Source organism: Oncorhynchus clarkii, chromosome 16, assembly GCF_045791955.1.
Source record: "Oncorhynchus clarkii lewisi isolate Uvic-CL-2024 chromosome 16, UVic_Ocla_1.0, whole genome shotgun sequence".
NCBI classification, from domain to species: Eukaryota; Metazoa; Chordata; class Actinopteri; order Salmoniformes; family Salmonidae; genus Oncorhynchus; species Oncorhynchus clarkii.
In genome coordinates, this window is record NC_092162.1 from 33,485,267 (window position 1) to 33,503,273 (window position 18,007).

Here is an 18,007-nt window from a genome sequence, read left to right on the forward strand (position 1 = left end):
GGTGTCCTTTAATAGTGGTTTCTTTTCAGCAATTCGACCATGAAGGCCTGATTCACGCAGTCTCTGAGTGTGCATAACAGTTGATGTTGAGATGTGTATGTTACAGAGAAGCATTTCTTTGGGCTGCAATTTCTGAGGCTGGTAACTAATGAACTTGTCCTCTGCAGCAGAGGTAAATCTAGGTCTTCAATTTCCTGTGGCGGTCCTCATGACAGCGAGTTTCATCATAGCGCGTGATGGTTTTTGCGACTGCACTTGAAGAAACTTTAAAAGTTCTTGACATTTTCCCGGATTGACTGACCATCATGTCTTAAAGTAACGATGGACTGTCGTTTCTCTTTGCTTATTTGAGCTGTTCTTGCCATAATATACACTTGATCTTTTACCAAATAGGGCTATCTTCTGTATACCCCCCTACCTTATCACAATACAACTGATTGGCTCAAATGCATTATGAAGGAAAGAAATTCCACAAATTAACTTTTAACAAGACACACCTGTTAATTGAAATGCATACCTCATGAAGCTGGTTGAGAGAATGCCAAAAGTGTGCAAAACTGTCATCAAGGCAAAAGGTGGTTACTTTGAAAAATCTCAAATATAAAATATATTCTGATTAGTTTAAAACTTTTTTGGTTACTACATGATTCCATATATGTTATTTAATAGTTTTGATGTCTTCACTATTATTCTACAATGTAGAAAATAGTAAAATAAAGAAAAACCCTGGAATGAGTAAGTGTGTCCAAACTTTTGACTGATACTGTATATATATTTTTTACAGCTGCTGAGCCACTCGAGGCCAAGCCTGAGAGACAGTTGAGAGAGAGTGAGCGGCGAACATCTTTCCTCTTTTCAATGATTCATTATACATCAAGTCCTTCTCCTCTCTTTCGAGCCCCCCCCCCCCCCCCCCCCTCTCCCTCTCACTTCGGCTCCTCTCTGTTCTTTTGGATGAGCCTGCTTTTGTGAGCCTGGATGGTCAGTTGGTTCTGCTATTTTTATTTCCCCCGTCTTCCTTCCTGTATCCATGGCGATGGCACACAACAGGATCACAACTCCTAAATGACATAACCTTTCTTTCCAGGCGCCTGGTCGCTTTTCCCAGTGTAACACTGCAGGCAGGCATCCACAGCCTGCCTTGCCTGGGTCTGCGTTTGTGCTTTTCCCTCTGCGGTAAAGGACTACCCATGTCAGCAATCTAGTCCTCTGGAATTCTCATCTTCTGGGGCACTGTTTCAAAATTGTCCTCACCTATTTTCAAAGTGGCAGGTTTTCCCATAGTGTTATTTTCCCCTTTTGCCCTCCTCTCTCTTTTATTTTCCTTCCATCCTTTAAGCTTTTTCCCTTGTCTTTTCCATTACATAACCCCCATAGCTGTTCTTTCTGTTCGTCCTCGCTTTTGTCTCAAAGCTTAGCTTAGAAAGTCCCACTATTATATGACTTCAACTTTCCACCACCTAGTTCTGTGTTCTAGGATGACAGTATAATAACAGGCTACAGTGGCCATTGCAGAACTCAACCCTTGCATTGACCCTTAGTGATCTACACCGCTGACTACAGTGTGGTACAATAATAAAGTCAGGAAGAATTGAAAGCATATAGCTTTTTCCTGTATATCATTGTAAAGTAAAAATGATCCTTTCTTACTTACTGTTAGTTATTGTACAAATAACTACACATGAGAATGACAACAACATATTTTATAAACCTAGGAATGACATCAAGAGAGAAGCATATGAACTATACAATTGCAGAAAGTTCATAAACTGTAACTAATTGGAGTTGATATAAAAATTATAAATGTACATTTCCCAGTGGCCGATATTGTGAACGCAATATGTTGGTTAGTATTCTGGAAAGCAAATTGGCTCACTTTATTTGTGTTGAGGAGCAAGCTTTGCTGGTAAATACCTTAGTGCAATTTCTCAATAAATGAACATTTGAACAATCGAGTTTGCCGGATGGATACAATGTTCCAAATAACTTTCAATCTGCGACTTTTTATCCGGTGTCGGAGACCTACTTGCACGTTTCACCCGACGAGTGTGCCTGCGCACTGACGTCATCACACAAACACGGAAGTCTGTGCTGTTCGGTCAATGCCGCGAAAAGTATAACTGTGGCAGACTAGAGAGATATGGATGAGAAATGCCCAAAGTCAAAACTAAAAAGAAAGAAATTGTCTATCGAGGAGCCCCTGACTGATATATTTTCCAGGAACACGCTGATAAAGAACAACGAAAGTTCCAGTGCATCGATTAAAAGCTTGCGTTCAACGAGGTATGCGAGCAGTCACGTTAGCCATCTGTCTAGCTCCCCCCTATCACGATTTACTCTTGTTTATATTGCAATTCAGAATATGTATAACTGATACCCAGATTGAACATTGGCTTCAACAATTACTCTGTGCTGTGGTGACAAGAAGATCGTGTCTTCCTTGATTGCAATGCATTGTCTTCATTTCAAATAGATAGTGGTTGGTTCTCATAGACAAGTCCATATTAAATTAAGAAACATAATTGCTCGTGTTTTCTTTACCAGTCATATTTCTGTGTTCTGTAGACCTGTGGTCCCTATAGAGACGTGGTGGTCCAGAGGTGACCTGGCTGCAGTTGAGAGTCTCTGGGCCCTGACTCTGAGCTCTGCTCTTCCCTGTCTTGACGCTCACCCCTGGGACCCAGTCCCTGACCTTCCAACAGCCTCCACACTGGTGAGTTAGCCATCCCAAGAGTGTGGATGCATCTCAATAGTTGTGTTGGCGCAGGACTTTAGTACAATCTATTACTGATTGGTAGAAACAATCAACTGGTCATCGCCTTAAATCTAGACCTTTATTAATTTAATGTAGCGTGTTGTATGTCTTGAACAAAAGCTTTTATTTACAAAGTTAGCAATCCCACTATAAGTAGCTAATTCTCTATCCAATTGGAGACAGATTTTCATGCAAAAATAAAAATCTGCATAAAGAAATGTGCATTTTCCCACCTGTGGTGTTTCCATCAAACTGACTTGTGGATAAAAAAAGCAATGCTTGACGAAGTGCACTTCAAATGTACTTTTTTCGCTTAGAATAAAAATATAAATTTCAATGTGTTTCCATTGCATTTTCAAATGTGCCTGTAGTTTTGTCACAAACACGGTTGTGTTAAATAGCATATGTGCCTACTCTGGACTTGGTACCTGTGCCCTAGCTAACAGCTCGCAGATACAATGCGGGTAGAGTGTTCGGATTGTCTAGTCTACATTGAGATTATTATGTATAAGAGTGAGACTATTTTGATCTGTCAAATGGCAGCCAAGCGTCATCATCATGTCACCAGAATAAGACCCTCAATATTTATTGGAAAGGAGCATCAAGCTCATCACTCTGCAGTTTCACCGCTCTGTGAAGTTCATCATAACTTATTTCATCTGTAGCCTAATTTATGCTAGCTTCACGTGCTCGTGGGAAGTTGAAAGTCCAACCATGATTGTGTTCAAGTGCTTTTGAAGTCAGAACAATTCTTCAACCAATAAGATTGTAGTTAGCCAGATGAGCTTGCTAACTTTGCTAATTGAAGTGATCAGCTTGCCAGCAGAGTGAATGGAGATGATGTAGCCTCAGTAAGGACATTACTCCCTTGCCCTCCTCTCCCATTTGGACAGTTTACCAATAGGTTTCTATCAGGAATGTCGTGACATTTTTTTATCCGGCATATACTTTACTCAAATAAAAAGGTTGGATGAAAACCTGGTTAGCGATGATTTCTCAACTCTCAACCACCACTGTTGTGCCGATTCCACCTTGTACCATGCAGGACTAAACAGAGAATATCTCAGAAAATTGAAATTTCTCTCACATACAATAGCTGTTTTTGAACAGCACTCTGCACTAGACCAGTAGGGGAGAAAAACAATGTGTCGTTGAGTACTGCTGAGCTGACTAAAATGGTGGTCACTGTTGACCTCCCAGACGGCTATAGCCTGCTGGCTGGCGCTGGCTCTCAGAGCTCCGGTCAGACAGTGGCAGTTCTGGGCCACGCACGCCACATGAACCAATCACTTTGACAGGTAGCTGATGCAACCTTGCATTTGCTGAATAATTGACTCCAGTGGGCTTCTCTTAGAAAAGCCTTGCTAGCTACCAGCTAAAGGAGCAAGCTAAGCCCCTATATGACAAACATATGGCCCAGACGAAAGACTGGATGAAATTATGTGTGATGTGCCGCTGGGCTAGCAACTCCAAGGCTAGCGTCACTTTCCTTATTACGTATTTGGACACATTACACTTAGTCACATTTGAGAGGATCTCAAGGGCCCTGCTTGATGGGGACAAAGTTACTCATGCCCCCCACTCTCTGGCTTTCTCCTTCCCATTCTCCCTCCTTTCTATTGCTCTCATCTCCCTATCATTTCACTCTCACCCTCTCCTTCTTCCTCTCCTTTCTTTCTGTCAAACCCACCCCCCACACATTTCCCCCTTTCTTTCTTTCTCTGTGTTTCAGAGCTCTAATGTAGACCAGCAGATTGAATGGAGATGGTGTAGCCTCAGTGAGGACATGACTCCCTTGCCCTCCTCTCCTCTGAGTACTCCCACTGCCCCACACTGTTCCACCCCAGACTCTCCTCTCAATCTTTCTCCTGGGCTGGAAAAGACTCTCCTCCCAGTCCCAGTACAGACTAGCCAGACAACATCCACCATCAATGGCCCTCCTTCGAAGTCTGCTCCCTGTCTCGAGGGGCCCGGAGAGGGGACCAGTAGTAGTGGTGCTGGCCGCCCCAGACCACCAAGTCTGGGAGCCCAAGTGCCTTCTAGCTACGGAAGGGGAGGCCCATGGAGTGGATGGGGAGTGTCATCCAGAAAGGACACAAAACGAGGGGAAGGAGGGCAAAACACGGCAGCGGCCAGACCCCACCCTACAGCCAGGCGACCAGGAGGAGAGAAGGAGAGTCACCCCTCTACTCCTCAGCTATTCATCAGAGCAGGGAACGGAGGATCATCATTACCAGCAGAAGCAAGAAAGGGTGGAGGAGGAGAGGAGGGCGAGAAGAGGGGGATGAAGAGGCTGCAGCTACCTGCAAACCAGGTGGATGCCACGTCCTCTACCTCTGACAGCTTCACTGCTGCTCCCATGGAGGAGGCGGAGGGGGAGAAAAGGGAGGAAGGGTTGTCTGGGATGAGCAGAGCTGATTGGGTTGCTGGCAAAGACGGAGGAGGAAGGGCAATGCAGAGCTGCCCCATGTGCCTGGTGCCGTTTCCAGCTGGGTAAGTTAGGGCTGCCTGCCTCTTCAACCTCTCTGTATTAGAGGTCGACCGATTAATTAGGGCAGATTTCAAGTTTTCATAACAATCGGAAATCTGTATTATTTTTTTTGACACCTTTATTTAATCTTTATATCTTTATTTAACTAGGCAAGTCAGTTAAGAATTTTCAATGACGGCCTAGGAACGTATAACGACAGATTTTCACCTTGTCAGCTCGGGGGATCCAATCTTTCAACCTTACAGTTAACTAGTCCAACACAATAACGACCTGCCTCTTGTTGCACTCCACAAGGAGACTGCCTGTTACGCGAATGCAGTAAGCCAAGGTAAGTTGCTAGCTAGCATTAAACTTATCTTATAAAAAACAATCAATCAATCATAATCACTAGTTAACTACACATGGTTGATGATATTACTAGATATTATCTAGCGTGTCATAGATATAGATAGATAGATATATATATATAATCTGACTGAGCATACAAGTATCTAAGTATCTGACTGAGCGGTGGTAGGTAGAAGCAGGTGTGTAAACATTCATTCAAACAGCACTTTCGTGCGTTTTGCCAGCAGCTCTTCGTTGTGCGTCAAGCATTACGCTGTTTATGACTTCAAGCCTATCAACTCCCGAGATGAGGCTGGTGTAAGCGAAGTGAAATGGCTGGCTAGTTAGCGCGCGCTAATAGCGTTTCAAACGTCACTCGCTCGCTCTGAGCCTTGGAGTGGTTCTTTCCCTTGCTCTGCATGGGTAACACTGCTTTGAGGGTGGCTGTTGTCGTTGTGTTCCTGGTTTGAGCCCAGGGAGGAGTGAGGAGAGGGATGGAAACTATACTGTTACACTGGCAATACTAAAGTGCCTAGAAGAACATCCAATAGTCAAAGGTTAATGAAATACAAATGGTATAGAGAGAAATAGTCCTATAATTCCTATAACTACAACCTAAAACTTCCTACCTGGGAATATTGAAGACTCATGTTAAAAGGAACCACCAGCTTTCATATGTTCTCATGTTCTGAGTAAGGAACTTAAACGTTAGCTTTCTTACATGGCACATATTGCTCATTTACTTTCTTCTCCAACACTTTGTTTTTGCATTATTTAAACCAAATTGAACATGTTTCATTATTTATTTGAGGCTAAATATTTTTTTAAATGTATTATATTAAGTTAAAATAAATGTTAATTCAGTATTGTTGTAATTGCCATTATTACAAATAAAAGAGAGAGAAAAAAAAAAATTGGCCGATAAATCGGTATCGGCCTTTTTGGTCCTCCAATAATCGGTATTGAAAAATCATAAATCGGTCGACCTCTACTCTGTCTTCAGCACACTCATCTGCTCTCTCTCTTTCCCATATGCCTGCTGCCTTAAACTACTTTCCTTCCTACATACTCAAATTCAATGGTAGTTGGCTGCTCTTCTGCAGAGGTAAAACCTTGGTGTCTGACAAATCCAAGGTATAACCATTGACTGTATAGATTCCATCCTTTCACATATGCAGGGCATTTAAAAATGTAGCTCTAGGATATACATCCTCGACAGAATTTACATCCTTGATTGCATAGCGGACCATGCTGGGTTTGCATGTAAACAGTGGAAAGGAAGTGGGTTGAAGAAAAGTACACAGTAAATCATTAATTGAAATGGGTCAAAAAAGCCAGGCCGTTTTAAGTGAGGTAGAGGAGGAGTGAATGAATGACGGGGCTAAAAAGCAGGGCTCAGGGCCAGTGGTACGAGAGCTGGATCCCTCTCCCCTCTCGCTCTCGTTTTACTCTCTTTCTGAACAGGCCGGCCTTTGTGTTGGCCAGGGCCTGGCCTGGGTCTGGCCCGCATCATGGTCTGCTCCCCTAGCCAGCTCTGTGTACCTTGGCTCGGCCACACAACCCCGCTGTACTCCCCTCCCAACTATCTCTCTCTCTCTCTCTCTTGGCTGGACTAGCAGGAACAATGGCTTCCTCTGTATGGAGAGATAGAAGGAAGAGGAGAGTGACCTAGAAGGGGGAAGAGAGAGGGGTCTCTTTATCTCTCGTTTAGAAATATGAAGAGCTTTTTCTCTATAACAGCATTTATCCGTTGTGTGTTTAGTGTGCATGAGTGCAGGAGGGTACGGGTGGCAGGGTTCTTAGAAAGTACATGATTTGGAGCAAAATAACTCTGCTCCAGTTTCTTCTTTCTCAGTCTCTCTCCTGGAGAGGACTCTGCCCGCGCATTACCCTCCAGCAGAATGACATAGAGAGAGAGAGATGCAGAAAGAGTGATCGAGAGGGAGAATGAGAGGGAGCGAGAGATACTGAGAGTAAATCTCAGTAGGCCTTTAAAACAGGGCAAGTAAAAAGTACATGAGACACACACTGTGCGAACGGGCCAAGCAGGAGAGCAGCAGTAGCAATCTGAAGTTAATAAGCTGAAAGCACTGAAGCTCAAGAAGAGACACTGAAAAGATGTCTTCCATCCACACACCCATCCATCCATCCAGATTCAGTGCAGTCGACAGTTGTGTCGAGCTTGAGCATCATATCGATACAATACATGCGATGAATGTTGTGATCATTGAAGGTACTACATGGCGGTTATGATTATAGACTGCCGTTTTAAAGTAGGCCTCGAATTGTAACTTTTTTTTTCTTCTATAAGAAATATTTGATTGCTGCCTTCTTGGGACAGATTTCTCCTGTGGAAAGAGATTTGAACCACCTGGGTTGATCAAAGACAAATGACTGAAATGCTGTCCATCCATCTCTCCAGGTTCACTCAGATGGACTGTGACAGCCACCTGGCCAAGTGTCTGTCGGAGATGACCCTCGACATGACCTGGTGATAGTCCACAGAGTCTTCTTCTGACACCAAGGATGGATGGAGGTCTGGAAGGACAGCCAGCTGGCTGTTGCACCACATTTGGGTCGTGTTCACTAGGCACAAAACAGAAGAAAATGGACTGAATTGGGGAGGTGCTATCGAAAATGCTTGTTTTTGCCATCCGTCACAAAACGTTTTGCTACAGTGTGCTCTAATGAGGAGTTAGTTTCACTCCACTCACCCTGTTGTTTGGCTAGTTGGTCGTTTTGATTCAAACTCCAGTGGTATCTATCCCCCTGTGATGGACGGTGGGTCCAGACAACGGTAAAATACAGTATGTGATTCTACTGATCATCTAGTCTTCAGTCATGGGTTTAATTTGTAGAATCTTGTGTTACTGTTGGCTGGAGCAAAAACCCGCCTTTACCCTTTATAAGATTTACTGACTTACTGTCCCACCTCCGCCCCTTCCCACAAACCTATCATCATGCACTACAAGGTTGGAATCATAGAGATGGATAGAGGGCACACCTGCCACTAAGCATTTATGAGGTGTACCACTTCCCATCGCTATGGCTGGAAACAATCTCTGATGGGTCCCATATTGCTTCATTCAGATACACATTTTGTTCTCTCCTCCGCTCCTAACTGCATATGCTGCCATAGAAATAGAATGAATAGAACGGGCGTCCCCATTCAAGTCAACAAAGGTATAATGGGTGGACTGGTGGCCAAAGCGAGGAGCAAAGCAGGAAGTGTACCCTGTAGTAGTTAGTAGAAGTAGTTGCCATGGCGCCCTGATAGGCTAAGCAGAGAGCTCCTGTAAATACTGCCTTCAGAAAGTCTTCACACCCCTTTACCTTTTCCACATTTTGTGTTACAGCCTGAATTTAAAATGGATTCAATTGAGATTTGTCGTCACTGGCCTACACTCAACACCCCATAATGTCACAATACCCCATAACTGGAATTCTGTTTGTTTATTTTATTTGACAAATTAATGAAAATCTGAAATGTCTTCAGTCAATAATTATTCAACCCCTTTGTTATGGCAAGCCTAAATAAGTTCAAGAGTAAAAATGTGCTTAACAAGTAACTTAACTTGCATGGACTCACTTTGTGTGCAAAAAGTGTTTAATTAGATTTTTAAATGACGACCCCATCTCTGTACCCCACACACACAAATCAAATTAAACACTTATCTGTCAGGTCCCTCAGTCGAGCAGTGCATTTCAAACACAGATTCAACCACAAGGACCAGGGAGGATTTCCAATACCTTGCAAAGAAGGACACCTATTGGTGGATGGATAAAAGCAGACATTGAATATCCCTTTGAGCATGGTGAAGTTATTACACTGAACAAAAATATAAAGGCAGCATTTTCAAAGATTTTACTGAGTTCCAGTTCATATAAGGAAATCAATCAATTCAAATAAATAAATTAGGCCCTAATCTATGGAATTCACATTACTGGGAATATAGATATGCATACAGTGCATTTGGAAAGTATTCAGACCCCTTGACTTTTTCCACATTAAGTTATAGCCATATTCTAAAATGGTTTAAATGTTTTCTTTTTCCATCAGTCTTCACACAATACCCCATAATGACAAAGTAAAAACAGGTTTAGAAATTTTTGCAAATATATTACAAATAAAAAATGGATCATATTTGCATAACTATTCAGACCATTTACTCAGCACTTTGTTGAAGCACCTTTGGCAGCGATTACAGCCTTGAGTCTTCTTGGGTGTGACGCTACAAGCTTGGCACACCTGTATTTGGGGAGTTTCTCCCATTCTTCTCTGCAGATACTCTCAAGCTCTGTCAGGTTGGATCGGGAGCATCGCTGCACAGCTAATTTTAGGTCTCTCGAGAGATGTTCGATCGGGTTCAAGTCCGGGCTCTGGCTGGGCCACTCGAGGACATTCAGAGACTTGTGCCGAAGCCACTCCTGAGTTGTCTTGGCTATGTGCTTAGTCGTTGTCCTTTTGGAAGCTGAACCTTCGCCCCAGTCCTGAGCGCTCCGGAACAGGTTTTCATCAAGGATTTCAATGTAGTTTGCTCCGTTCATCTTTCCCTCGATCCTGAAACAGGATGCACCTGAGCTCAATTTCGAGTCTCATAGTAAAGGGCCTGAATACCTATGTAAATAAGGTATGTTTCTTATTTTCTACAAAAAATTCTAAAAACATTTTTGCTTTGTCATTATGGGGTATTGTGTGTAGATTGAGAAAAACATGGTTATCTAATCCATGTTAGAATAATTCTGTAACATAACAAAAATGTGGAAAAAGTCAAGGGGTCTGAATAATTTCCCTAATAGACTGCGTGTTGGCCACAAATACCTTATAAAAAAAAAGTCAGGGGCGTGGATCAGAAAACCAGTCAGTATCTGGTGTGACCATCATTTGCTTCTTGCAGTGCGACATCTTCACATAGAGTTGATCAGGCTGTTGATTGTAGCCTGTGGAATGTTGTCCCACTCTTCAATGGCTGTGTGAAGTTGCTGGATATTGGCGGGAACTGGAATATGCTGTCGTACACGTTGATCCAGAGCATCCCAAACATTCTCAATGGGTAACATGTTTGGTTAGTATGCAGAACATGGAAGAACTGTTCACAACATTGATATCAGCAAACCGTTCGCCCGCACGATGCTAGCTTTAACCATTTTTTTCCTATGGGATAGAACATTAACACACAAGGAAACCGCATGGCAATAATTATGAATGAGTAATAAATGTGCTTTTCAAAAATGTAGATTCTTTAAAACTAGCGACCAGAGATCTAGGGAAAACTAGGGTTTTCCGATTTTTGCAGGGTTTCTTCCAAAGAAACTGCAGAGACAAATATTGAGCGTGGAAAGATTTCCTCATGTTGCTGCAAAAAAAAAAAAAAAAAAAAAAAACGTGATCAGTTCACGGGAAACCATTTTTGTTTTTAATAATTACAGATATTTACAGAGATGAGTTAAAGCAGAATTAAGCACATCCAACCAGCAAACATGTTAGAACACAAATCATGGACTAAGTTTTTTTCTTCTTTACAGATACTCTGAGTGAATCTCAATTGTATTGGGAGGAACTTCCGATCTTCTGCTCCAATGCATTTTTAGAAGGAGAGGAGGCGAGGAATCAAGGAAATACAATTGAAATGAACCCTTTTCTGGTTTTAATGGTCGTTGCTGTAGCGTTAGGAACATTTTCAAGAAGTACCGGTTCAGTTCATCCGTTGGTCCCCCAAGAGACAATGTCAAGTGAATGTATTCCTGTGAGTTCAACATAAAACACAGTTCATAAATAAAACAAAAAATGGTGACACTGATGTGCTGTCGAAAGTGAGATGGCTTTGAAAAAGTTTAACCTCCCCTTACATGGATGAAGAGAATCTTGGTCCTTGAAAAGTGTGTGTGTGTGCTTTCGAGTTTGCGACTAATCAGTGAATATGCCACAGCTTCATTATCTCTCTCTGTTTCCCTCCATCCTTCTTTTCACCCACATATTGGCCTGCCAGCTAATTGAAGCCCTTTAACTTGGGATTATCTAATTAATCTTATTACTCCGTTATCAAATTAATGCGGGTCAGATTTCATCAAATAATTCCCATCCAAAAAGGCCTTTTTCATTTCTCTAGGAAACACAAACGTTCTAATCTCAAAGCTCATTTTCGCTGGGGACTTAAGAGGCAAATTGTTATTTCGGTTAAAAGGGGAGAGTCTTATCTTTGCACTGAATGTGTTGAATTATTAATTGATGGCAATGCATTGTGGACTTCATTAGATCTCTCAACTTAAGATAGTACTGGTTCCTTATTTGATATGGGAAGTAAGTTCTCTTCTTTATGCACTTCAAGGGTCTAGTATGGATGATATTAGACTTTCCTGATACATTTCTTCCCTTAAGGATGTACATATGTACACACAACATGATCTGTATCTCTCTCTCTGTGTGTGTGTGTGTGTAGGAAACATTCCTAAAACCCTCAGTAGAGACAGTAGAGCTCTGCCTATTCACTAACCCCAGGTCAGTTGTAGTGCAGGTCAGCATGTACACTTTGACAATGTCTTCCCCCACCACCATGTCCAGTCCTGAACTGAACTATTAGAATCAGTGTAGCCTTCTGCTGGTGCAAAGTCCAAATCACCAGCCTGCCAGTTACAGACATCCAACACGGTTTGTCACATTGTGCACTAGTATATGCAGACAATAACTTAAAAGATCCGATCATTCAGGCGTGATGTAGCTCTATACTGTATTTCCAACCTGGTCTCAGAGCATTTCGTATTATTCTGTATGTAAATCCAAGACACTCCATTTAGTATGAAATGTTACATTTGGTTATATAAGACAGATGGTTACTTAAGGCTATACCGAAATGTGGTTGGTCGGGGTGGAAGTGTAACGTGAACGACTAGCAACCCAAAGGTTGTGAGTTTGAATCTCATAACGGAAAACTTTAGCAACTATTCAACTGATTACTATTTTTTAGCTACTTTGCAACAACTTAGCATGTTAGCGAACCCTTCCCCTAACACTTCAACCTTAACCCCTAGCCTAGCTAACTAACTAATGCCACCTACCTAGAAATCGTAACATATTGTACATTTTGCAAATTGGTAACGAATAGAAATGGGTGATGGACAGCCACAAATTAATACATACAGTTGAAGTCAGAAGTTTACATACACCTTAGCCAAATACATTTAAACTCCTGACATTTAATCCTAGTAGAGAATTACCTGTATTAATAAGTCAGTTAGGATCACCACTTTATTTTAAGAATGTGAAATGTCAGAATAATAGTAGAGAGAATGATTTATTTCAGCTTTTATTTCTTTCATCACATTCCCAGTGGGTCAGACGTTTACATACACTCAATTAGTATTTGGTAGCATTGCCTTTAAATTATTTAACTTGGGTCAAACGCTTCGGGAAGCCTTCCACAAGCTTCCCACAATAAATTGGGTGAATTTTGGCCCATTCCTCCTGACAGAGCTGGTTTAACTCAGGTTTGTAGGCCTCCTTGCTCGCACACACTTTTTCAGTTCTACCCACACATTTTCTATAGGATTGAGGTCAGGGCTTTGTAATGGTCACTCCAATACCTTGACTTTGTTGTCCTTAAGCCATTTTGCCACAACTTTGGAAGTATGTTTGGGGTCATTGTCCATTTGGAAGACCCATTTGCGGCCAAGCTTGAACTTCCTGACCGATGTCTTGAGATGTTGCTTCAATATATCCATACATATCATTTTATTTTCTCATGATGCCATGTATTTTGTGAAGTGCACCAGTCCCTCCTGCAGCAAAGCACCCCCACAACATGATGCTGTCACCCCCGTGCTTCACGGTTGGGATGGTATTCTTCAGCTTGCAAGCCTCCCTCTTTTTCCTCCAAACATGACAATGGTCATTATGGCCAAACAGTTCTATTTTTGTTTCATCAGACCAGAGGACATTTCTCCAAAAAGTACAATCTTTGTCCCCATGTGCAATTGAAAACCATAGTCTGGCTTTTTTATGTTGGTTTTGGAGCAGTGGCTTCTTCCTTGCTGAGCGGCCTTTCAGGTTATGTCAATATAGGACTAATTTTACTGTGGATATATATACTTTTGTACCTGTTTCCTCCAGCATCTTCACAAGGTCTTTTGCTGTTGTTCTGGGATTGATTTGCACTTTTCGCACCAAAGTACGTTCATCTCTAGGAGACAGAACGCATCTCCTTCCTGAGCGGTATGACGTCTGCTTGGTCCCATGGTGTTTATACTTGCTTACTATTGTTTGTACAGATCAACGTGGTACCTTCAGGCGTTTGGAAATTGCTCCCAAGGATTAACCAGACTTGTGGAGGTCTACAATGTTTTTTCTGAGGTCTTGGCTGATTTCTTTTGATTTTCCCATGATGTCAAGCAAAGAGGCACTGAGTTTGAAGATAGGCCTTGAAATATATCCACAGGTACATCTCCAATTGACTCAAATTATGTAAATTAGCCTATCAGAAGCTTCTAAAGCCATTACATACTTTTCTGGAATTTTCCAAGCTGTTTAAAGGCACAGTCAACTTGTGTATGTAAACTTCTGACCCATGGGAATTGTGATTAAGTGAAATAATCTGTCTGTAAACAATTGTTGGAAAAATTACTTGTGTCATGCACAAAGTAGATGTCCTAACCGACTTGCCAAAACTATAGTTTGTTAACAATAAATAATTTTGTGGAGTGGTTGAAAAACGTGTTTTAATGACTCTAACCTAAGTGTACGTAAACTTCCGACTTCAACTGTACCATACAAAATGTAACATATACTAAATGGATTCTCAGATTTACATACAAAATGCTCTGAGACCAGGTTGGTATTTCAACAGAATGGTAAGAGTAACCATGTTTTCATCAGAACCATGGCTGGCTACTGTGCTCCATAACGTTCATTACTTTTTAAAGATTTAACCATTTGGATTACCTAAGACAATGGGCCTCATTTATAAAATCAGTTGCTATACTAAATTTAAGCATTCAATCAATTCTCAGTGTTAGTATGCACAATTTAAAGAGCGACTGCCTTTAAAAAGCAACGAATCCCTTTGAAAATGGCCTATGTGGCACCGATATGAGTCAGAAACAGTTATTCTAGTGTCAAAATTGACTCATGTAAATAGGATAATTTTGGTCATAAAGTCAGTCTTGTCTAAAACGGAGTTTGGAACATCCGTGCGTCACAACATGTAAATGAAGTTAAGGTTTTGATTTGACAATGTCGATTTTCCCACTAACATGGGGTGAACAGCTGCAGTGATTTATCTCTATCCAATAGCATAAGCAATGTGACAGATCTGCCCAGCAGCCCGACTTTGTTAATTTAAGACAACATGTCGCACATTTGTTTTACTTCAGAAATACTGCCCCAAATGTAAAATGGATGTAAAGTTGCACTAAAACATCCTCTTCACAAACATCAACATTAATTACAGATTTCTTTAGTTATCTTAGATTAATTCTGGGGATTTTGAGGAAGGGAACTAGGCTACAGTGTCTCATGGGGATAAACATTCCCCAAACGCAGAATCGGTCAGGAAACACACCGCCAAGACTGAATTCTCGTTTTTCTAATGAGCAACAGAAAAACACACGTGCCAAACAGCGTGTTCAGTGGTTCTTTAAAAATATTTCCCCATTAAACAACTTTCACTCAGCATCTATGGTGATCAACTACATTTTTATATGCTGTGAATGGTAAAGGACTATGGCAACATACTTCTCAAGTTGAAGTATAGAGACTTACAGTTGCCCATACTTCAGTGCTGAGGACCATGCACTATCCTTCAAAATTCTGTTGACCGACAGATGATAGTTTGCCTCTTTGTGCTATCAGGGTATTGGATGATCTACAAAAATGCTTCCTACTGCATATTTTCTTGTCAAGCTCAAGGTTGTTAAAGATTTAACTCTTAAAACATTGGCATAATTTACATTTACGTGTATGCGCAATTTACAATAAAATCTGTGCACAAAAACCCTTTAGAAATGAGGCCCTTGGTCTGTATGCGCGATGTGTTCCACTGGCTTTCTTCACCAACTGACCAACCCACCAGGCAGCTGAAAGGAATTGGAACAATCGATAAGTGCAATCAGAAACATGGTGTAGATTGGATCTTTGAGGCACTTCTTAAATAAAAATAAACTTTTGTCTCAGTTTTTTTTCTGTTAATGAAAATCAATGCTGAGGAAAACAAACAAAAAGAAAGTTAATGTCATGAATAAAACGTGCCACTTTGCATCAATAGAAAGGCATCATCAATTTGGAGTTGCTACCTACATTATAATACACATTAACTTGTATCATCATTTTTTCCTTCGTCATTGTACATTCTTATTTTGCTCGAGGCAGCGGAGCCTCCTACAAGTAAAAAAAAAAAAAATGAATGAACAAAACAAAGTGCACAACTTCAAGTTCTAGTCGTAGAACTGTCATATTCCATCCAGGGATGCGAGGGGCGGGACTGTCAAATCTGTTTTACGATGGCAGGCACAGAATGAAGTCGCTTTCTGTTTTTGAAATGACATAGCCAGCCGTGCTGCTGACACAGAGATGGAGTTGTTGGGGAAACAAACAAAAAACGTGAAGACAATCAACAACCAGGTTTTGGGAATGTTCCTGTGTCCTTTTTTTTATGTTGACCACCTCCAAAGAGTTTTTCCCAGGTAACAAAATAATGCAATGCATTATGGGGGATCCACAAAAAAAAAAGTATAATTTTCGCACTCATGTCCTCGAACCTCGTGCAAAGCCGGGAGTTTCTTGTCCTCCCTCCATCCCAGAGGGAGTTGTTCATAGATTTGGCTGAGAGGGGGGCTGGACAGACACAGGTGGGAGAAGAGGTCTCTTCTCCCTCATACAGACTCCTCTGCGGATAGCAGCAGAGGGTTGATGTATTCAAATCCCTCAAACTCGGACTGGTCTATTCTCTTGATGACGTCCCTGGGAGAGGAGAGGGAGAAAAGAGGAGTGAGAGAATGGGGAAAAAGGTCATTTAACCCAGAACAAATAAAAATTGCTACAATGTGCTACTTTAGCCTGATTGGCAGCTTTAGACTTATTTTCTAGACATTTGTACAAGATAGTTAGTTATATGTAGGGAGGCGACGTGGCATATGTTTACGAGAGGGTAGCAGCTTACGGCTCCAAACATCGCCGGTTCGCTTCCCATGTCAGACACTCATCTTCAAATATAGCAGTGTGACTCTGGCTACTTTGTCTACTCACAAATTGTGTATCTGTTGGTTTCATGGTTTTCGTGGCTATATGTGTTGCTTTTACCCTATCAGTCCCGAGACCCCAGCAAAAATCTGTTTTTCATTTATCTGACTTTCATTTATCTGCATGCCCAGCCCTTATATTTAGCCTCACTATGATGTGTTTTGCCATCTTCTTTTCAGGACAACCCGGGTTACAAGTAGAAATCAAAACTATTTGATATAAACAGTTGCATTCATGAGTTTTATTGATAAATGTCAATGAAAAAAACATCCGCCAAAGCAAAAATCTGCTAGAAATGTATTTATATGAATGCTGTATGTACCGAAATGACTTGTTCAGTAGGAAATGAATATCCAACTAGTCAGTGGCAACTGTTTGGAGTTTGCGACAGCAACTATATGTGAACTTATTACAATATTATAGACACTATATTCTGGGATTTCCTATGATCTATGTAGAAGAACCCCACACCTTCTAATGAGCCTTGTGTAACATATGTGACAGCCATATGTTACATTTGCGTGTTTGTGAGAGTCTCAGATTTGCATATATAGCTTTTAGTAGTTTCTAGCTCAAACCATTCACTCTTCAGACACTTTTGTAAAAAGTCCTATCTCCGGGCCCCTTCAGGATCCGCCCTTGTCTCACATACACCGCTCTAGGTCAGCCCTCCTTAATCACACATACTAATGGTTGATATCTACAGATGCAGAAGAAATGGAAAAATACAAATGGTACAATTCTTCTGTATTTTTGTATACTTTTTAGCCAGTAGTTCTGAAAGTAGCTCTCACGAGCCAAAAGTGGTCCCTAAAAATTGCTTTGCACACACTTGGCATTCTCTCAACTAGCGTCACCTGGAATGCTTTTCTGTGGCTAGGTCTTAACTTCTTTGGGACTGGGGGGGCAGTATTGAGTAGCTTGGATAATAAGGTGTCCAGAGTAAACTGCCTGCTACTCAGGCCCAAAAGCTAGAATTTGGATAGAAAACACTCTGAAGTTTCTAAAACTGTTTGAATGATGTATGTGAGTATAACAGAACTCATTTGGCAGGCAAAAACCTGAGAAAAAAATCCAACCAGGAAGTGGGAAATCTGAGGTTTGTAGGTTTTCAAGTCATTGCCTATCGAATATACAGTGTCTATGGGGTCATATTGCACTTCCTAAGGCTTCCACTAGATGTCAACAGTTGTTAGAACCTTGT

The 18,007-nt window shown here is 41.4% G+C and overlaps 2 protein-coding genes across 5 annotated transcripts in view; one reads left to right on the plus strand and one right to left on the minus strand.

Moving 5' to 3' along the window:
- Positions 1-2,070: 2,070 nt before the first annotated feature.
- Positions 2,071-9,138, plus strand: LOC139367566 (uncharacterized). The gene is made up of 4 exons (XM_071105818.1): positions 2,071-2,283; positions 2,566-2,713; positions 4,488-5,248; positions 7,996-9,138. The coding sequence occupies exons 1-4, from the start codon at positions 2,141-2,143 to the stop codon at positions 8,066-8,068; spliced, it is 1,125 nt and encodes a 374-aa protein (XP_070961919.1). The 5' UTR covers positions 2,071-2,140; the 3' UTR covers positions 8,069-9,138.
- Positions 9,139-10,975: 1,837 nt separating this feature from the next.
- LOC139368337 (protein kinase C zeta type-like) overlaps positions 10,976-18,007 on the minus strand; it is a 163,489-nt gene continuing 156,457 nt past the window's right edge. For 3 of the 4 annotated variants that reach the window (XM_071107098.1, XM_071107097.1, XM_071107100.1), the window contains one exon: positions 12,977-16,524. In XM_071107098.1, coding sequence (XP_070963199.1) covers positions 16,437-16,524 — 88 coding nt within the window. In that variant the 3' untranslated portion in view covers positions 12,977-16,436. Of the gene's footprint in view, positions 16,525-18,007 lie in introns of all 4 variants that reach the window. The other variant, XM_071107099.1, reaches the window with a different exon arrangement.

Bases quoted from the DNA above. Each gene is read 5' to 3' on its own strand.
- LOC139367566 (XM_071105818.1), top strand. From the start codon at position 2,141: ATGGATGAGAAATGCCCAAAGTCAAAACTAAAAAGAAAGAAATTGTCT. The intron at 2,714-4,487 runs GTGAGTTAGCCA...TCTGTGTTTCAG, and splicing joins TTCCAACAGCCTCCACACTG to AGCTCTAATGTAGACCAGCA. The intron at 5,249-7,995 runs GTAAGTTAGGGC...CCATCTCTCCAG, and splicing joins CTGGTGCCGTTTCCAGCTGG to GTTCACTCAGATGGACTGTG.